Genomic DNA, 20,351 nt, shown 5'->3' on the forward strand with positions numbered 1-20,351 from the left:
TGTGCTCCAGACCACACTCCCTTGTCCTCCCATATCTGCCAAGCTCTTTCCCAGAGAGGGACACACGTGCGCTACACACACACACACACACACACACACACACACACACGTACTTAAAGCGAGTAGACAGACACAAGGAGTAGGGGGAGACTGTTGTCCATCTCCTTCCTCCTATCTGACATCAAATCCAAACAGTTTTAGTGTATTAAGGACGCCTAACGTTTAGAATGGAGGCATGGCTCAGTGGTTAGGAGCACTGGCTTTTCTTCCATAAAAGCCAGGTTCATTTCCGAGCACGGCAGCTCCCGTCCATCTGTGACTCTAGTTCCAGGGGATCCAGTGTCCTCTTCTGACTTCCACAGGCACTAGGCACACAGTGGTGTGCAGATATACATGCAGGCATAATGTCCACACACAAAAGTTTAAAAAGTAAACAAACCACCCCAAACCCTAAATGCCTAACCATCATATAGAAGCCCCATCTAACAACTGACATTTCATAGAAGAGGAAATACAGGAAGCAACAGACATCTGAAAAGGTATTCTATCTCAACATCAATGTGAACTACCAGTGCATCTCAATATCCCAGCTGGTGTTGTAGGCTGTAATTTAGATTGCAATTCACTTAGTCCTCAGAACCACTGTCTACACTGAAGTGTGCAGTTTTTCATGGTTTATGCATAAGAATTAGGCCAGCTGAGCTAAAGGGAAGATAGGTACCAGACTCGGACCCATGCACAGTGACTTTTATGCCTACACATTTGACTATGTGGTTCACAAATATTTGGTTAATCCTCTTCCGTAGTAGAATAGGGTGATAGTTCACGGTAGAATTGTAACCTGCTATAGGCTTCTTAAGGAGAAATGCAGAAACTGAGCCTCACAAAGGTGGATACCTCCACTCTGCACACCCTAGGGTTTCCATCTAGACATACCAATGTATGCCCAAAAGATGTGCATGCAAGAAAGTTTTTTGAAACATTAATGGAGAAGTTGAACACTGGACAGGACCTGTCACTGTCCCTTCAGTACTGGGATGCTAATAATACATGCTATCTCTCTATAACATGAGGTACCATTCAGAGAATGGGAGTGGTCCATGTGTTCTGTCTCAGTGAAACAAGAAAGAAATACCAGATATACGATGGGATTTGTATTAAAAATAAGCATCCTATTTTTTTCTGGATCTCTTCTAAGATATGGATGTTTTAAGATATTTCTTTGTATCGAAAATCAAGAAAACAAGAGATGTCACGAGAATGAAACATGAACAGAATAAGAAAGGAAGACATCTAAGCCCGGCAGACCAAGGCCAGGGATGAGTGCTGCAGAGGGAGGCTTGCTAAAGAGAGCAGGAGGTTGGTGTGGCCCTACAAGGGGAAGGCTGCCTGGTCCAGCAAGGGAAAGATGCGGTGTCCAGTCTGAGACCAAAAGAAGTTGGCCTGGTATATCTGGACCCTAGGAGTTTCTGTTCTCTCCTTTGGTTCTCTGACCTCTCCTGACCATCCATGGGCTCACCTGAAAGTTTCAGTTTCCAGAGTGAAGAGTTATTCTCCTGGAGGAAGTCTGAGATGATCCTGGCTCCTTCCAGACCAAGGTGATTGTTAGACACGTTCTGCGAGGTAAGAACACATGTGTACGCGCGCGCACCTCTCAGAACCAAGCGGGGCTAGTCAGGGGATGGCGGAGAGAGTGGGATCAGTGTGAAAGGCTTAGGAAAAGGTAATGCAAAGGACAGAGAGGAGAGAAGGCAAGAAAGCATACCCCCAATATGGCTTCTCTAACGTCTCTCACGGTATCTCAGTTTTCCCCTCCAATATTGTTGTTGCTGATACCCTACTCCCTCAATTTAGCCCTGCCAATTCAGATTAGCATGCTGGTTGTTTAGAAACTTAAGGAAGATTCATTTGGAGGATCTGAAAATGAGCCATCTCCCTAGGTCCCTGCTTTCCACAGAGAAACCTCACTTCAGTTAGCATGGGTAAATTATTCCTTGTGGGGACTTGTACAGCTCTGAAGGAAATAGCTCTTCAGCTTTTCCCACAGCCACAGGGTACAGTGCCTGAGCCAGCCTTTGAAGCATGACCCTCCTCTGTGAAGTTGTGTCTACAGAGGAGGACCCCACAGACTGGTTAGAGATTGCCCAAAGCTGACCTGGGCTGGGGGTGGGGCTGGGGTAGGGTTCTGGCTTGGCTTGAGTGGTTCTGAGTCCCCAGGTGTGCCGGGAGGAGCTGGAGGAGGAGGAGCCGCCCTACCAGCTCCTGAAGGTAGTAGTTCTCATGCAGCATCTCCATCAGACTCAGGATGCCCTCCTCCTGGATGCAGTTGTCTTCCAGCTCCAGTTTGAGGACCGTGGTGTTGGACTTTGGCCATCACAATGGGAAAGGAAAAAAGACGGAGAAGTGGTTAGCGGCTAAGCCTCTACGTTCTCTGCCTCTCCTCTGCTTGAGTTTGGCTGTTCTCTAGACCATCCCAGCCATGCAAGAGGGTGCTTGCTGTATTAGAGGCCTGGTTTCCAGTGTGGCAGTGTGTAAGAGACGGTGAGACCGTGGTGTCTGTAAGAGATGGCTCTGTAGATAATGTGCTTGCTAGGCAAGCAGGGGACCTGAGTTCAGATCCTCCCCATCAGCCTCATGTACTGGGACATGCCTGTGATCCTAGCATGGGAAAGGTGGAGACTGAGGATCCCTGAGGCTTGCTGACCAGCCAAATCAAGCTGAATCTCATGTTTAGTGAGAGATCCTATGTAAGAGCTATATAGGAAGACATCTGAAAACACACGCACATACACACACACACACACACACACACACACACACACGAGAACTTTAGAAGTGGGACCCAGGAGCTAGATGACTTTGTGTTAGGAGTGCATACACTTTTGCAGAGGACCTGAGTTGGATTCTCAGTCCGGACAGTGGGTGGCTCACTGCTGCCTGTGGCTGCAGCTTCAGGGGGAGCGGACTGCTCTGCTCTCTGTAGGTGCGTGCGCTCACGTGCTCCTTGCCCCTCCATAAACACATAAATAAAAACTAAAGTAAATCTGCAGTGGAAGATGGTGACCGGCTCTTCCTGTGCATGCCTCGTCTGGCCTTCCTGTCTCCTCACTTTGTCTCTTCCTCTCAAGTTCATTTCCTTCATTAGGGATGCTGTGAGGCCATCACCAGAGGAGAGCTTGCACCAACTCTTGAACCTAGTTAGCTAAATGAACCTCTTCTTTCCTTCTCCCTCTCTCTCTCTCTCTCTCTCTCTCTCTCTCTCTCTCTCTCTCTCTTGTTTTTTTGTTTTTTGTTTTTTGTTTTTTTGTGTGTGTGACAGGGTTTCTTTATATATCCCTGGCTATCCTGAAACTTGTGCCTCCGCCTCCCAAGGGCTGGGATTTTAAGACATGAGCTACCAGCTAAATCTCTCTATCTCCCTCTATTTTATGACACCACCAAGGCTCAGGTATTATAGTAATGGGTAAGTCCTAATGGAAAGGGCATGGAGATGTCAGCTAGGAATCTGAAGGAGTACAGAGGCTGAGGAGGGCAGCAGTACAGAGAGTGTGCTGTCCCTTTAAACTCTACTAGAGCGGTTTTCTGTCGGCCACAGTAGCTTCCGGCAGCAGGGCTGTTCCCAAAATGAACATGGATGGTGTTTTGCAAAGCTTTGAAAACCGCCATTTAGCCGGGCAGTGGTGGCACACGCCTTTAATCCCAGCACTTGGGAGGCAGAGGCAGGTGGATTTCTGAGTTCGAGGCCAGCCTGGTCTCCAGAGTGAGTTCTAGGACAGCCAGGGCTATACAGAAACCCAGTCTCGAAAAACCAAAAACAACAACAACAAAAAGGAAAGGAAAGAAAGCTGCCATTTGTTTTGCAGTAAGAGACAACAAAGCCCAGCGTCCCTGTCCTTCTCTATCTTCCTCTTAGACTCCATCGCTGAACCAGCTAACTCCACCCTCTTGACGCCTGTCTCATGGGTCAGTGTAGCAGTTGCTGCTGCCGTACAATCTGTTCCTGATGAACTCGTGACCTATTTCTCCTTTCAGCTCCTTTATAAACAGAATGTTATAAGGACTCCTTCTCAGTCTCTTTTGGCTTTTTGTTCTTTCTATGGGCAGTTGAGATATCACTGATGTTTATTTTAAAGATAGGGTCTCATATAGACCTAGGCTTGCCTGGAACTCACTATTAGGGCAAATTGACCCTTAAGTCCTCATCCCTTCTTCCTGTTAAGTGCTTGCCACCATAGCAGCATTATGCCACCATATACAGTGTTATTACTAATTTTAAAAAAGTGTGTGTATGTGTATTTTTGGTGGTGGTAGGGGGGACAGGCAGGGTTTTGAGACAAGGTTTCTCTGTTTGGCACTGGCTGTGCTGGGACTCTTTCTATAGACCAGGCTGTCCTGGAACTCACAGAGATCCACCTGTCTCTGCCTCCTGAGTGCTGGGACTAAAGGCATGCTCCACCCCTGCCCAGTGTGTGTACATATGTATGTGTATGTATGTGTGTGCATGCATGTGCGTGAATGTACGTGTCATATAGGTGCTCCTGTGTGCACAGCATGAGGAAGCCAGAGGTTGACATCAAGATGTCTGACTCTATCGCTCCCTCCCCAGCCCCACCCCCTGGTTTTGAGGCAGAGGCTCATTGTAAATCCCTGGTTGGCTTGGCACTTATTGTAGAGACTGGTCTCTGGAGCTCTGTCAACCTCTGCCTTCCAAGTGCTGAGATTAAAGGCATTCGCTACCATGCAAAGCTGACACTGTATTCTTGACAGTCCCTCACAGAATCCAGAGCTCATGATTGTCTAGATTTGCGGAGCATAAGTGAGATCCAGGAATCTGCAGGTCCCTGTCCCACCCGGGCTAAGGTTACAGATGGACACCACGAAGACTGGCCTTCACTGAGTGTCGGGAATCTGACTTGCTTGTCTCATACATGTGTGGCAGGTGCTCTACCAGCTGGGCCATCTCTCTCTTACTGGTTTTTAGATGTCCAAAGTAAAAGCCTATTCTCTGAAATCAAACTTTTTCTTCACCCTCTTAAGTGCACAGTCACGGAGGCAGTGATGTGCAGTTGTCAAAGTCTCTGTGATGTAGCCAGTTTTACATAATCAATTATATGCATTTATGATGAAGCCAAGATCAGGTTCTTGTTTGGTCATGGCAAGCAAGAACTAATGTTATACATAAGGAAAAAAATGTGATTTACTCTGCAATAGGGTGTCTAGAAATGTTAATGTGAAAGGCAGACATTGGATGGAGTGGTTCAGTAGTGGCTCTACGTGTGGCCAAAGTCAGCTTTGGAATGGAGACCCAGGCTACATTTTGTAACTGCGTTAACTCTTGGGCTTGGTTCTAGCCCATACATTTTTCTAGGACCCACAGGTGATGACTTGCTTTCCAACTAGGAAAGGCCACAGTCTTCGAAGTACAGCCTCTTCCATGAGCTAACAGGAAAAATGACTAAAATGCCCAGTGTCAGAGAAAGGTCCAGAGTACATTGCTCTTTAGACACCAAAGAGGGTTCCCTATGCATCTCAAGCCTGCCATCCTATTAATCCTCTTCTGTTGGGTTTGAGGTGTTCCACTGGCCAGCATGCTCACCACGAGAGTTATAGCAATGGCTTTGGTACCCATGGGGCCCAGACCATGGTGGTTGAGGTTCACGCAGGACTCATCCATGTTCCTGATGAAGTAGGAGGCAGGCACCACACCCACCAGTTTGCAGGCCTCCAGGTACAGCTCCTTCTGTCCGATGTTGAAGAATTTCTCTGTGTCTGCATAGAAAATCGGAATGAAATCAGGTTTCGTTTCTGGTATGCCTTAGCTCCACTCTAGCCCCAGGGGACATGTTCTTCTTCCTGGACACTCCTCTGCCTGGGATCTGGGCTTGTGGATATGTGCTCTAGAACCCAGCTTTTCCAGCTGTGGGTGATGATACGTATATAGGAGTGTCTTAGTCGGGGTTTCTATTCCTGCACAAACATCATGACCAAGAAGCAAGTTGGGGAGGAAAGGGTTTATTGAACTTACACTTCCACATTGCAGTTCATCACTAAAGGAAGTCAGGACTGGAACTCAAGCAGGTCAGGAAGCAGGAGCTGATGCAGAGGCCATGGAGGGATGTTTCTTACTGGCTTGCTCAGCCTGCTCTCTTATAGAACCCAAGAATACAGCCCAGAGATGGTACCACCCACAAGGGGCCCTCCCCCCTGATCACTAATTGAGAAAATGCCTCACAGTTGGATCTCATGGAGGCACTTCCCCAACTGAAACTCCTTTCTCCATGATCATTCCAGCCTGTGTCAAGTTGACACTCAAAACCAGCCAGAGCAATTGACCCCTTGTCAACTTGACACACAAGCACATCGCTATTAAGCCTCAACCCTTACTTTCTTATTCATCCCCAAGATCTAAATTACTTTACAAGTCCCACAGTCTTTGCATATTAAAAGTTCAATCACTTTAAAATGTCCAATATCTTTAAAATTCAAAGTCTTTTAAAAATTCAAAGTCTCTAACTGTGGGCTCCACTAAAATACTTTCTTCCTTCAAGAGGGAAACATATCAGGGCACAGTCACAACCAAAAGCAAAACTCAAAACTCCAATGGTTCAATGTCTGGGATCCAACTCACGATCTTCTGGGCTCCTCCAAGGACTTGCGTCACTTCTCCAGCTCTGCCCTTTGTAGCACACAGCTTGTCTTCTAGGCTCCAGCTGCCTGTACTCCACTGCTGCTGCTGTTCTTGGTGGTCATCACATGGCATTGGCATCTCCAAAATGCCACTATTTTCCACTGTAATTAGGCTTCACCAATAGCCTCTCATAGGCTCTCTTCATGGTGACAAGCCTCTGTTACTATGCATGACCCCTTCAAGTCCTGGGCCATCAATTGCAACTGAGGCTGCACCTTCACCAGTGGCCTTCCGTGGCCTCTCACTGTGCCAAGAGCCTCAGCTGCTCTTCATGACCCCTTCATGCCTTCAAAACCAGTACCATCTGGGTGACTCTTACACAGTACCAAGTTCAGCCACAGCACAAAATACAACTGTGGCTATCTCTGGAACACACTCTCTGTGCTCTCCGAAAACACTTCCCAGAAGATTTCATCTCAGTGATGCTGGTCTCTTCTTAATCACCTCTAATTTCTTAGCTCCAGCTAACCAGCATCAATAGTCCCAGTAACACAAAGGTTTGCTTTAGTGGTTCTGGTATCTTGTTACTCACAACTGATTCTTCAGCCCCAGCTAACCAAAACCACAGAATCTTCACAATCAAAACATGGCCACTTTAAGAGTTTTTAATCTTCCCTCTGAAATTTCACAAGCCAGGCCTCTATCTTCTGCACTGTTCGTAACATTGTCTTCCAAGCTCCTACAGAACTTTCCACAGCTTTTCTAGCTCAAAGTTCCAAAGTCCTTCCACAATCCTCCTCAAAACATGGTCAGGTTGTCACAGAAATACCCCACTCCTGGTACCAATTTGTCTTAGTGGGGGGGGGGGGTTCTATTCCTGCACAAACATCATGACCAAGAAGCAAGTTGGAGAGGAAAAGGTTTATTGAGCTTACACTTCCACGTTGCAGTTCATCACTAAAGGAAGTCAGGACTGGAACTCAAGCAGGTCAGGAAGCAGGAACTGATGCAGAGGCCATGGAGGGATGATCCTTACTGGCTTGCTCAGCCTGTTCTCTTATAGAACCCGAGAATACAGCCCAGAGATGGTACCACCCACAAGGGGCCCTCCCACTTGATCACTAATTGAGAAAATGCCCCACAGTTGGATCTCATGGAGGCACTTCCCCAACTGAAACTCCTTTCTCTGTGATAACTCCAGCCTGTGTCAAGTTGACACTCAAAACCAGCCAGTACAAGGAGTGTGACCAAATGTCATGGTCACCAGAAAGGTTCCACAGTAAAAGGTTTCCAAAGGTGCGATATTCACAGGTTAATTTACAGTCGCACATGTGATGAATCCAGTGTGTTTCTGCTTCACTTGAGGCAACATTGAAGGGCAAAGGAGAGGCTTGGAACTGTTGACTTTTGATGGCTGAAGGAATCTATATCTCAATTTTAGTTTCATTAGCATGATTTTTTGTTTTTGTTATTTATTTATTTATGTATTTTTTTCAAGATAGAGTTTTTCTGTGTAACCCAGGCTATTCTGGAACTCACTCTGTAGACCAGGCTGACCTCAAACTCAGAGATCCACCTGCCTCTGCTTCCCAAGTTCTGAGATTAAAGGCATGCGCCACCACCATCTCAGTTAGCAGTGTTTTTCTGTTTTTTTTTTTTGTTACTATTACTATTTAATTTATGTGTATAGGTGTTTTGCCTGAATGCATGTCTGTGTACTCCATGTGTGCTTGTGTTTGTTGGGACCAACAGAAGGTGTGTTGGACTCCCTTGTATTAGAGTTACAGATGGCTGTAAACCACCACGTTGGTGCTAGGAACTAAACCTGCAAGAGCAATCGGCACTCCTAGCCACTGAGCCACCCCTTCAGCCCCAGCTAGGACTGTTAGTTAGAACATAAGGCATGGTTAGCAGTGTAGCTCACCCTTAGCATGGGATCTCGGCTATGCCAGGCCTTAACTTAATTCTCCAGCACCACAAAAAAAAGCATGAGCCATGAACAGAGCTTTGCCAAAGATTCAGGGAAGTACCTGCTTCCACAGAAAGCTAGTTTTCTTTCTCTCTCTCTCTCTCTCTCTCTCTCTCTCTTTCTTTCTTTCTTTCTTTCTTTCTTTCTTTCTTTCTTCTTTGTTTCTTTGTTTCTTTGTTTCTTTGTTTCTTTCTATTTTTCTTTCTTTCTTTTTTAAAGAGGCAATTGTATCCTTCCCTTTGTCCATCAGATTATTTAAACAATGAACCCCACGAAATTAGTTTTCTCCAGGAGTGTCATGCAAGGATCAGGAAAAGGCTGAAGCTGGAGCCAGCCAGAGTAGAAGCCTGGATCCTGCAGAGTCCTGACCAGTAGTCAGACCGCCTTGAAGGAGAGAGGAGCAGAGCCATTGGTGAGGAGCTGGACCACATCTGGCTGGATTGCCAGCTGTGCATACCCCTTGCTCTCTATTTAAACCCAAACTGCCACACCAACTCCAGTAGATTCTGTGTGACGAGTTCCACAGACTGAGGCATTAGACTCCAAAGGGAGGAGGTCTCCTGGGACAAGTTGTGGAACTCTCTAGCTAGAGGATAATTCTGAGCTGTAGTTCTCAAGGCAGTTTGTTTGCTCTCAATTTCCTCTTTTCCTTTTTCACAAGATGATCCTAATAGCCCAGGCCAATTAAGATGGATAAGAATCAGTTCTTTGAAGCAGAATCACTGGCCATAAACTCTAATCATTTGGAATGTAAACAAAGAATATAGAAAATAAAAATATTTAAAAAAAAGAACTGCAACGCTTTGTCCCATAGTTCCAACAACATGCAAATTTATATGGCTATGCATATGTAGATGAGGGTGGTTCTGACACTGTGGTATGGAAAGCATTGATTAAGTTCAGTTTTAAATTAAATCACCTTGAAAAAGAAGTTTTTACAAGGTGAAAGCTAGATGTTAGATAAGGATTACTCATGGAAACTCATTAGGACCTTAGAACTCTCTTGGAACGTTTGCTGTTAACTACAAGTGACTCTGTATTCTAATCAGGAAGATTGATGTTATCTGTGATTGATCCTCTAAACCTGTTACATGCGGAACATTATACCTGATTGATTTTGCAACTCCTTGTGCCAAATGGTTATAATTGTTCCTGCTTCACTGAATACATCTTTTGAAATGGTAATACCGACTCCTCATGTATAAAAACCCTTGCTTGAGAGCTCCTAAATACATTCAGATTCAAACTGCCTCTGTGTTTCTGTCTGTCACGTGCCATTCCTGAGAACCAAAGCCCTGATTTTCCCTTGGTCGTGATCCCTCCTGCTGAGTGTTCAGTCCGCAGCACCAAACCTTATGCCAGGATCCTGCAAATGGACTTGCCGAGGGTGGGCCACTAGATTTATTTATTTATTCTTCTTCATAATGTGGCCATATTGAATAAATCTCCCTTTTTTCCCTGCTTTTCACTATTAATTGTGTCTTTAATTGACCTATTTGAGGATGGGTGGTTGAGCCCAGTTGGTAAGGTTGTCAGGCTCGGGGCCATTAACAACCAGGGTTCTGACCCTAAAAACTCTGGTAACAGTCTTAAGACAACAAATTAGCCCAAGGCAGAAATTAGGCATTTGTTTGAGAATAAGCAAGCTTGTACTGTAGGGGGCTTGCCTGCTTTTGACTCTACTTCCCCAGTGACAAATGGAGACAGATTCCACACAGATAGTCCATACTAACAGAAGGAGAACCCTGTCTCTCAATTGCAAGCCCTTGGCCTCCTGGATCCTTAGACTTCAGTTCAGCCTGGCCCATGGTCAGTGGGCATCAAGCCTTCTGGGATGATGGGGAATAAAATGGAACCAGGAACCTCAGGCAAAGCATCCAGTGTTGCTCTTTGCCACATCTTCCAATTAGATAAACAGGCATTGAAAGCAAAATTAACAATAGTCTTAAAGTGCAGAAAGACCAAGAAAGGATTTCTGGGGAATTACTATGACCTCAGCAATTCTTATAAAGGAAAACATTTAATTGGGGCTGGATTACAGTTCAGAGGTTTAGTCCATTATTTTCAAAGTGGGAAGCGTGACAGCACACAGGCGGACATGGTGCTGGAGAAGGAGCTGAGATTTCTACATCCAGATCAGCAGGCAGCAGGAAGAGATCGACATAACTGGCTCTGGTTTGGACATCTGAGACCTCAAAGCTTACACCCAGTGACACACCTACACCAACCAGGCCACACCTCCTAATAGTGTGACTCCTCATGGGCCTAGAGGGGTCATTTTTTATTCAAACCACCACAAGTGGGGAGGAGGCCTGAGGAGAAGAGGAAATTTGCATGTTGACTGGTGGGAAGGTCTTATAAGCTGATATTGTGGGTAAGATTCACATTCCTACGGCCTAGGAATCACTGCCTGCCATCTGTGTTAAAGAACACATAAGAGGAGGGGGTTTGATGCATAGAAGTAATCTCAGCATTTGGAGACAGGGGAAATCAAGAATTCAAGGTCATCCTTGGCAATGCAATGAGTTCAAGGCCACTCTAGACTACATGAAACCCTCTCATAAACAGAACCAACAAAAGAAGGGTGACTCGGGCTAGCCTGTGCTTGCAAAGCTGGAGGCTGTTCTCAGCCAGTGGGACCAGCATCCTCCTCCCTTCCTTCACAGATGCTCACAAATGATCTTTTTGGCATCTCTCACCTTAGGGATATTAAGAAGAAGGGGACGGTGAAGGTGTTGTTTACAAGAACAGAGTGTCTGCCTGAGCTCCATCAGCTAGGGTAACCAGGGATGCTTGATTGGTCGAGACAAAACTTGGAACTCTGGAGCAGGAGAAATAGGAACTCTCAGGTGAGCAGAAAGTCCCTGAATTAGGGCTACAGAATACTGAATGCTGAAGACAACTCAAACATGGTGTCGCTTATGTAGCCCTGGCCAGCTCTTGGTAACTTTGGGTGACTCTCACAATTGTTAAGCCTCTGTTCCCTTTCTAGAAAAGATGTAATAAAGTCTGCCTTCTGGGACTATGAAAATCATGTAGGAGTTACATGGGACAGGGCAAGGTGAGGCTGAAGAGGTAGCTCAGAGGTTAAAAGCATAGACTGCTCTTCCAGAGGACCTGAACTTAATCTCGCCAGAACCTACGTGAAGAAGCTTGCAATTGCCCGTAACTCCAGTTCCAGGTGGGGAGCTGATGCTTCTGGTTTCCGAATGCACCTGCACTCTTGTGTACACACACACATGCACACCCACACTTTAAAAGAAAATCACGTGAGAGAGATTTAAAGATCAGAAACTTTTGCATGTCGGTTTAGATCCTAGCAACAACCTGATGTGGGTCCTGCTCAGCAGGTCCTGTGCCTTCTGTCCCCAGCCAGCCAGGAGGACAAGGTGGTCTAGAATTGAGCACAGCCTTCCGGCTACAATCTTCCAGCAGGGTTGAGAGGAACACTCTGGTGGAAGCCAGTCTCTCCAGTTTCTGAGGAAGCTGGTTTGCCACCCACCTCTCCTTAGCTGTCACCTCACCTTCAATCTCCAGGTCGGTTTCCGAATCCTCCCGGGTAGCTTTCTCTTTCTCAACACTTGGAAGGGTTTCAGCTTCACAGTAGAGGGTGTCATCGCTGTTCTGAGGTGCCAGTGCAGCTTCAGTCTCATCTGGGACAGAAAACATATCCCATTCTGGGAATTAAACCTGCAGTGTATTAAGTGACACCTACCACTGAGTCCGTTCATCTCTGCCTCTCTCTTCAGCCTTCTGTGTCTTATCCGCAGCCTTTGTCCCAGAGCCTCACACCTCAGCCCTGCCAGGGAAGCCTCCTCCTCTAAGACCTCCTTATGGCTGAATTGCTGGAGTCCTTGTGTCCTCTGTCACCTCTCTGCTCCATCCAGTCCCCTTCCCTGCTCTGCCTGCTCTCGGTGGGATCCTTGCCCGCACTCCTCCCTCGTCATTTGTCTGGAGGGACTTTGAGGTCTGCTGTTGAGCCTGTTACTCTTTCTGGTGAAAGGATGTGTCCCAAAGCCTGGACTTATTCACAGTCACACACCGTGCCGCTGGGAGGTAGGTGAAGGGCAAAACAGGTCAGGACTGGGATCAGATGCAAAGGAAAAAACAGGTGGAGATATGTTCCTGGGAGCAAGGGAGACAATCACATCTCTAGAAAGTTGGCCTAGCTTCTCTTCCTTCAAGTCCAGAAGTGTTCCTGGGGCTATGGAGGAGAGGATTGAAGATGTCTCCTGAGCTGAAGTTCATTGCTCTGATGAAGCATGCTCGTCCTCATTCACTGAGGCTCTGCTGAGAGCAACAGTGGGTCCCTACACTTGCTAAATGTGGTTTGTTCATTGAGCTACTGCATGATGGGCCCCTGAAAGCCACACGCTACACTCAGAGGTGACTCCTCCAGCATCAGCAGGCCTCAGGGCTTCAGGAAGTCCTGTTTGTGCTGCTGGAAGGCCTGGCCGATAGGGCCGGCTTATCCTTTCCTTCCCTTTTCTTTTTCTTTTTTTGCCTGTTGATTTTATTTTTATTCATTGAGAGTTTCCTGCATGTATACCAGTCTGCTTTTTGAGTGGGCTAACGTTACAAACCCCTACCTTCACAATTCAGATTCTAGATGGTGGACTCCTTAAGGAGTCCTTAAGGACCCCCAAGGAGGTGTATGTCTTAGTTTTTGCTCACAGAGTCAGGTCCCAATATTTATTCCCAAGCCTCTGTGGCAAGCTCGGGAGTCAGGATGCAGCCACTGAGCCGCCCAGTCTGCAGCCCTGTGCTCTGAGAAAAGCGGTGAATTTCCAAGTCTCAGTTTCTTTATATGTCAAAACAATAAAAGGAGAGAGAGAGAGAGAGACAGAGAGAGAGAGAGAGAGAGACAGAGAGACAGAGAGACAGAGAGGCAGAGAAAGAAGTGTGTGTGTGTGTGTGTGTGTGTGTGTACAGTGCCTATAGAAGCCAGAAGACAGTATTAAGTCCGTGAAGTTGGCATTACAGGTTATTGAGTCACTATGAACTGAACTAAAGTCCTCTGGAAGAGTGGAAAGTTCTTAGTGCTGATCCATCTCTCTAGCCCCTCAGACAGTTTTAGAATTCCACTCAACCGGGGGACACTAGCAAATTAGCAACTGTTGGTCTGTCCGTGTGGTGTAAACAATCCTAGCGTGGCTGATTTCTAACTATCAGTGTGACGTCAACCAGTCTACAAAATGGAAATGAAGATTGGCTAGAGCTCCTAAGAGCCCTGTCTACCCTCACATCTCATTCTTTGAGGGGTTCTACCCTCACATCTCATTCTTTGAGGGGTTTCTAAACCCTGTCCCTGATGTCATGCTCCATCACTGCCATTGCAGGGACGCGGGCAGAGAGAGAAGGGCCCTTGCAGTCTACCAGATCACTGGACGCAACCCTGGGAAGGGCGAGAATTGGGAGCCTTTTCACCTTTGCTCTCGGACTCAAGAGGCTCATTATCATCGTCGTCCATGCTGCCAGGACTCCCTTGGGGGCTGGTGACAGCTTCTTGTCCCCTGGTAGTTGCTTCCCTAAGATGCACACCTGTCCATTAGGCTCTGATTCAAACTATGTGCACTGCTCTCTTGAGGGTGAATCCCAAGGGAATCTGTAGCTATTTTTTCATCCCAGCAAGCTTGGAGGAGAGCCGGCCTTGATGGGAATCCGGCATGTATGGATTTGTCACCAGCTAGGCCTGGGACTCATCGGGGACAACGGTAGAGGGCTATTCCTCGGACCCTGGTCAAAAAGGATGCCCACCCGCTTATGACTTTGTGACATAAGAGCCGCTTTCCTTTTATCTTCAACATTCCATGATCTCACGCAGTCATTGTGATCCACAAGGGTGGACCTGGCAACAGCAGGCCTCCCACCCTTTTGGTGGCGCTGGTGATCATCTTTTCTCATATGTTTGCTGGGTCTAAGCCCAGACTTGGCTGTGAGTGCTCGGGTGCTGTAGGGGGGCCTCTTAGCGACAGCCTATTTCCTTCTGAGTTAGCACCAAACCCAAGACTCTTAGTCAGGTGACTGTGAAGCGCCGCCACCATGTTTTTCTCTCAAGGTGGCTGCGCCTCAGGTACTAAGTATTTCAGTGATGGGTGAAGTCGGGTGTCTTCTACCCAGTTCTTCCTTTTCTCTTACACCGGTGGGAGAGCATCCTCGACCTTGGCACAGAAGAACAAAATACAAAGCACCACAAGCGTATGTCCTATCACCACGCTTCGCTACCACAGCGTTGCTACCACAGCGTCACTCGAGCCAGACTCCTGAGCTGTTTTACTTCAGGCCGGCATTCCTACGCTCAGCTGTGTTCGCATGTGGAGTTGAAGTTCTCTCGAGCTGTGGTGTCAAGAGAAGCCAAGGGCTTGTCCGTTGCTCCTTGATTAAGGCTTCAGGGCATCGGTAGTCAGGTCAGTGGCTCGAAGACTTGGAGGAGGGTGAGGGAAAGTCTCCCTTTTGGTCATTTGTGAGATGAAATTCTAGAAATCTGGCTTTGGAAAATAGTTTTATGTGTGTATGTATAACCAAGGGGACACCTCTCAGGAACCTTCCTCCATCTTGTGTCTGAGGCAAAGTCTCGTGTTTCTATGTTGTATACTGCAATATACTCCAGGATGGCTGGTCTATGAAATAGGTCAGTTTTCCCGTTTCTTTTTTTTTTTTCTTTTTTCTTTTTTTTTTGGTTTTTTGGATTTGGTTTTTTTTGAGACAGTGTTTCTCTGTATAGCCCTGGCTGTCCTGGAACTCACTCTGTAGACCAGGCTGGCCTCAAACTCAGAGATCTGCCTGCCTCTGCCTCCCAGAGTGCTGGGATTACAGGTGTGTGCCACTACCGCCTGGCACCACACCTGCATTTCTACACAGGTTTTGGGGATTGAATTCAGGTCGTCAGGCTTCTGAGTTCATTTTTTGTGCATGAAGTGGAGAATTATTTGCACGTGTACCTGTTCAGATTGTTTCAGCACAGTCATTGAAAGGACCCTTCTCTCTCCATTGAAGTCTTTCACCCACTGTTGAGTTTGTGTCCTTTTTGTCTTGTGTTATAACCAGTCAGGCCTGATGGCACTTGCATGAAATCCCAATACCCAGGATGCAGAGCTGGGAGGATCACAAGATCAAGGCCAGCTTGGACTAGAGAGTTTCAAACAAAACTAAACCTCATAATCAGATTGCAGCATTGTACCAACTAATTAGACCACTGTGCTTTGAGATGACAAGTTTGTGAGATAGTCTCCTGCAATGTTGGGAGGGGGCCCTGAGGGCACCTGGGAAATGAACTGGTGCTACATGATTTTGGCTTGGAGTAAATCCAAGAGGATTGTCTCTTGGGGGTACCATTCAGGTGTCAAATACTAAGAAAATGATAATTGGACCATCAAGGTGACTCATTGGTTAAAGGCTCTTGCCAGAGCCTTTAGACCTGAGGCCTGACAGACCTAAGTTGGATCCTTGGGACCCACATGATGGAAAGGAGAGACTGGAATCCTGAAAGCCGTCCTTTGATTCCCACGTGCCTGCTGTGACACAATCCTCATCCCCCCCCCAATGATGTTGGCTTTAGAAATAAGACAAGAAGGGGTTACAGAGATGGCTTAGCAGTCAAGAGCACTGACTGTTCTTCCAGAGGACCCAGGTCTTATTCCCAGCACTCACATGATAGCTCACAAGGATCTGACAACCCCCAGGCTTGTCTGACTCCTGCAGGCACCAGGCACGCACACAGGTCACAGACATATATGCAGGCAGAACTCTCATTTACACAAAATGAATGTATCTTTGAAAAAAAGAAGAAAAAGGGGAATGCTTTCTCTTCTCTCTGTGTGTGTTTTTGTGGTGTGTATGTGTGTCCTTACACATACATGCAAAGGGCAGAGTGGGGGATTTCAGGAGCCTTCGGATTTTATGTGTTATGGGTACTTGGTTTGCATGCATGTCTATGCACCACACGCATGCCTGGCTATGGCAGGCATGAAGAGGCCAGAAGAGGGCATTGGATCTCCTGGAACTAGAGTTACAGAGGCTGGAAATGGGGTCTGGGTCCGCTAAAAGAGCAGCCATTGCTCTTAACTACTGAGGAATCTTTCCAGCCCCTACTTTTTTTTTTTTTTTTGACAAGGTCTTTTACTGAATCTGAAGCTTGATGGCTTGCTTGTTTTCTTTGGGGCTAGACTGGCCGGCCAGCAAGCTCACAGGATCGGCCTTCCAACACCGGAGTCACCATACCTGGTTTTCCTATAGACGTTAGGAATTTGAACTCAGGTGCTTTCGCTTTTTCTTTACATACTTGTGATGGCTGTTCTTGGTCATCAACCTGACAACATCTGGAATAGCTAGCACAGGTACTAAAACCACAAGTCACCGGGCATACTGTGAAGGCTTTGTAGTTAGTTCCAGATGTAGTCAAATTGACAACCAAGAATAGCAGACATGATGCTGAGACATCCCTCCTATCCCAGCTTTTTCATGACCGTTACTTCTGCTCACCAGTGAGGCTAAAAGTAGAGGAAGTCCTTTGTGTCCTTTGTGCTAGTATTTTTATATCCGGATAAGCGTCAGACTCTGCTCCATGGACTTTGTATATTTTAGTGCACTTGAGCTACCCAACAACTCTATTATTCCTGTTTTACAGAAGAGGAGACTGACAGAAGAATTAAGTGAGTGGTCCAAGGTCACAAAGTTATTAGGTGATGGGGTGAGGATGTGAATGGAATCTCTCTGGCTTCAGAGCCCATGCTGCCTCTGCAATGACATCTGTAATTGGCTTGCTTCGTCTCTGGGGCAACATTGTGCTCAAGTGTTTGATTTTGGGATAGGTTGAACTATGTAGGTCACTGGTCAAATCTGGGCCATGATTTGTTTTTATAAAGTTTTATTGACACACGGTTATTTCAGTGCACTTAGGCATAGCCTCTGGCTGCTTTCAGAACTCCATAAAGCCCAACCTACTTCCTATTGGGCTCCTTAAGAAAGTGTAAGTGGATAAGGGTGGGGAGGAGTATTTAAGGCCGATTAATGACAAAGAAAACCAGGTACTAAGTCATCATAGCATGGTGAGGCCTCAGCATGACTCACGTTAGGGAAGGAAGTGCTGCAGAAGGCACCGGGAAGGGAAGGAGCCTGCCATGCCGTGCCAAGCGCTCAGACTTGCATCCTGACATCCATACAGCTTTGCAGGAAGGCTTGAGGCAGCAGAATGACCTAGTGGATCTTACACATTGGAAAGCATGCTCTGGAGGCACTACAGAATGTAGATTAAGGCTAGGGGGGGAAATCAGCGACCATTAGGAGTGGCTAAAGGATGAACTGGGTTGATTAGATGTAAAGGTGATCAAACTCCTTGGCCTCCAGTGAGAAGAGATAATGGAGGAGAGCCAGGTAACTCAGAGAATGGTTGTGTTCTTCATAAAAGAAGTCAAAGAAACTGGAACAATGTGGTCTGTGGGAAGAGACAACAGACAGGAGGTAACATTTGCACTTTGGGTATGTTTAGTCTGTGAGATTATTATCCCTCGGACATCCATTGAAGAGGACTGCAGTCAGAAGGATTTATCTATAGGCCAGGAAAAGAACTTTGGGTAAACAAAATAACAGATATGAGGTCCATGGATATAGCTCAGTTGGAAGAGTGCTTCTGGGTTTGATCCCCAGCAATGCATAGAGCTGGGTGAGGCGGTCAAGAGTTAGCACTCAGAAGGTAGAGGCAAGTTCACAAGCTCAAGGCCATTTTGGGCTACATGGTGAGTTCAAGGCCAGCCTTAGATACAGGAGACCTTATCAAAGAAATAATGAATGACTTAATACATCTGCTCCGCAAAAACCCCCCACAAGTATGAGAGTCATCTATGAATTACCATTCACATATGAATGAAGCTATTGAAGATATAGTTGCAATTATCGAAGTAGTAAAACTTTCTCTTAAGTTAAGATGGTGGGATAGGGGAGGATAAAAGTGAAGTCCTGGGCGCAGTAAAAGGAAGGCACTCAAGGGAACACAAGGGAGGTGGGGAGACAGAAAGACCACAGAGATAGAAGGGAGACAAACAATTCACAGAAACCAAGATGGTAAGGCCGGCAGGCAAAATTGCAGAATAGCCAGGAACTAATAAGGCCTGGAATTCATCTTTCCTATGGCTATCCAATGTCCTCACAAAAGAAGGCAAAGGGAACACTGGTAAGGAAGGCTCAGCAGAGTAACACAGAAATGCATGTCTACCAAAGTACAGATGGCAGAGTAGACAACTCTTTCAAGACAATTGGCTCTGAAGGAGAGGCAAAGAGGCAGAGTGATAGTCAGAGGGGACAGACGTGGGTGGCATAGTGCAGGAATGACTGAACCTCCTAAGGATTGATGTGAGGAGTCAGTGGGAAGGAGTGGGGCCTCCATCCCTGGGAGGAAGATGGAGAATCCTGAGCTGAGTGGAAGGGCTGGCCGCTGGGTTGGGAGGCAAGGACAGAAAGGTGATTTGGAATCTTGTTTCACACACTGTTGTGATGGTGTGGAGTAGAGGGTTTATTCTTGGTGGTTCTTCCATTTTTGCTAAAATTGATGGGGAGCTAGTCTCCCAAGAGTGAAGGAAAGGGACAGGGTAGAAAGCCAGAGGACAGACACGAGAAGCTGAGGAACATTGAACTTGAGAAATGTCCAAGGCAAATACCCTTTCACAACTCAGTGACAGAGAGAGTGAATGAACGCCCATTGACTGTGGTGGTGGTACTATTAGGAGGTGTGGCCTTGTTGGAGTAGGTGTGGACATGAGAAGTGTATCATTTTAGGGACGGCCTTTGAGACCCTCCTCCAAGCCTCATCTGGGACAGTCTTCTAAGCTGCCTAGAGGTAGAACTCTCAGCTCCTCTAGTGCCATGTCTGTCTGGATTCTGCCTTGTTTCATGCTATAATGATAATAGACTGAACCTCTGAACCTGTAAGCAAGCTCCAATTAAATGTTGTCCTTTATAAGGGTTGCTGTGGTCATAGTGTCTTTTCACAGCACTGAAACCCTAAGACACTAACTTGGATCATTTTGGGAATGTCTAGTCATTAGTTCTGAGATGCTGAAGGAAACACTAGGCTCAAAGAAGCAAGATTTTTTTTTTTAGGAGTTATCAGAAAAGTCGAAGAGGAGATGCTTTTTGGCCTATTCTATCAGAGCAGCTGAGAGAGCTCTTTAGACCTGTGCAGTTCAATGTGGAAGCCACTGACTGACTAACCCCTGGTAGTTCTTAAGTCCTTGGAATGTGGCTACTTCAGAGACGTGATGTGTGAGTAACACGCAGACTTGATTTCAAAGACTAAGTACAAAAATAAATGTAACCCTCTCTCGTTTAAAAGTATAAATGGTAGCTAAATATTTTTTATCTATAGGGTTGAATTAAAGATTATTAAAACTAATTTCACTTGCTTTATTTACTTATTAATGCTTTCCTTTCCTTTGGGTGATGCTTGGATTAAATACAGGACCTTATGAATAGTAGATAACTGATCTATCACTGAGCTATATCCAAGTCCACCTTTTTACTTTTGATATATTCTATCTATCTATCTATCTATCTATCTATCTATCTATCTATCTGAATTTCTTTTTCTTTCTTTTTCTGTAGTGGGGATTGAACATGTCCCTGTACATGGTAGGCAAATGCTTCACCATTAAGTTACACCCTCAGACACTAGTATACATTTTTTGCTTTGCTTTTATTTTATTTTATATGTACAGATACCTTGACTGAATCTATGTCTGTGTAGCACTTCTATGTCTGGTG

At 46.2% G+C, this 20,351-nt stretch overlaps 1 protein-coding gene and 1 long non-coding RNA gene across 2 annotated transcripts in view; one reads left to right on the forward strand and one right to left on the reverse strand.

Moving 5' to 3' along the window:
* Lrrc74a (leucine rich repeat containing 74A) overlaps window positions 1-14,067 on the reverse strand; it is a 29,158-nt gene extending 15,091 nt beyond the window's left edge. The window contains exons 1-5 of the mRNA XM_052185354.1: window positions 14,025-14,067; window positions 12,122-12,250; window positions 5,597-5,769; window positions 2,257-2,364; window positions 1,520-1,616 (exon numbers count right to left, since the gene is read on the reverse strand). Of these exons, the coding sequence (XP_052041314.1) occupies window positions 1,520-1,616; window positions 2,257-2,364; window positions 5,597-5,769; window positions 12,122-12,250; window positions 14,025-14,067 (550 nt within the window). The remainder of the gene's footprint in view (window positions 1-1,519; window positions 1,617-2,256; window positions 2,365-5,596; window positions 5,770-12,121; window positions 12,251-14,024) is intronic.
* LOC127687090 (uncharacterized) overlaps window positions 1-20,351 on the forward strand; it is a 375,067-nt gene that overhangs the window by 166,705 nt on the left and 188,011 nt on the right. The window lies entirely within an intron of this gene.

The sequence above is a fragment of the Apodemus sylvaticus genome, chromosome 6 (genome assembly GCF_947179515.1).
Source record: "Apodemus sylvaticus chromosome 6, mApoSyl1.1, whole genome shotgun sequence".
In the NCBI taxonomy this organism is placed as follows: Eukaryota; Metazoa; Chordata; class Mammalia; order Rodentia; family Muridae; genus Apodemus; species Apodemus sylvaticus.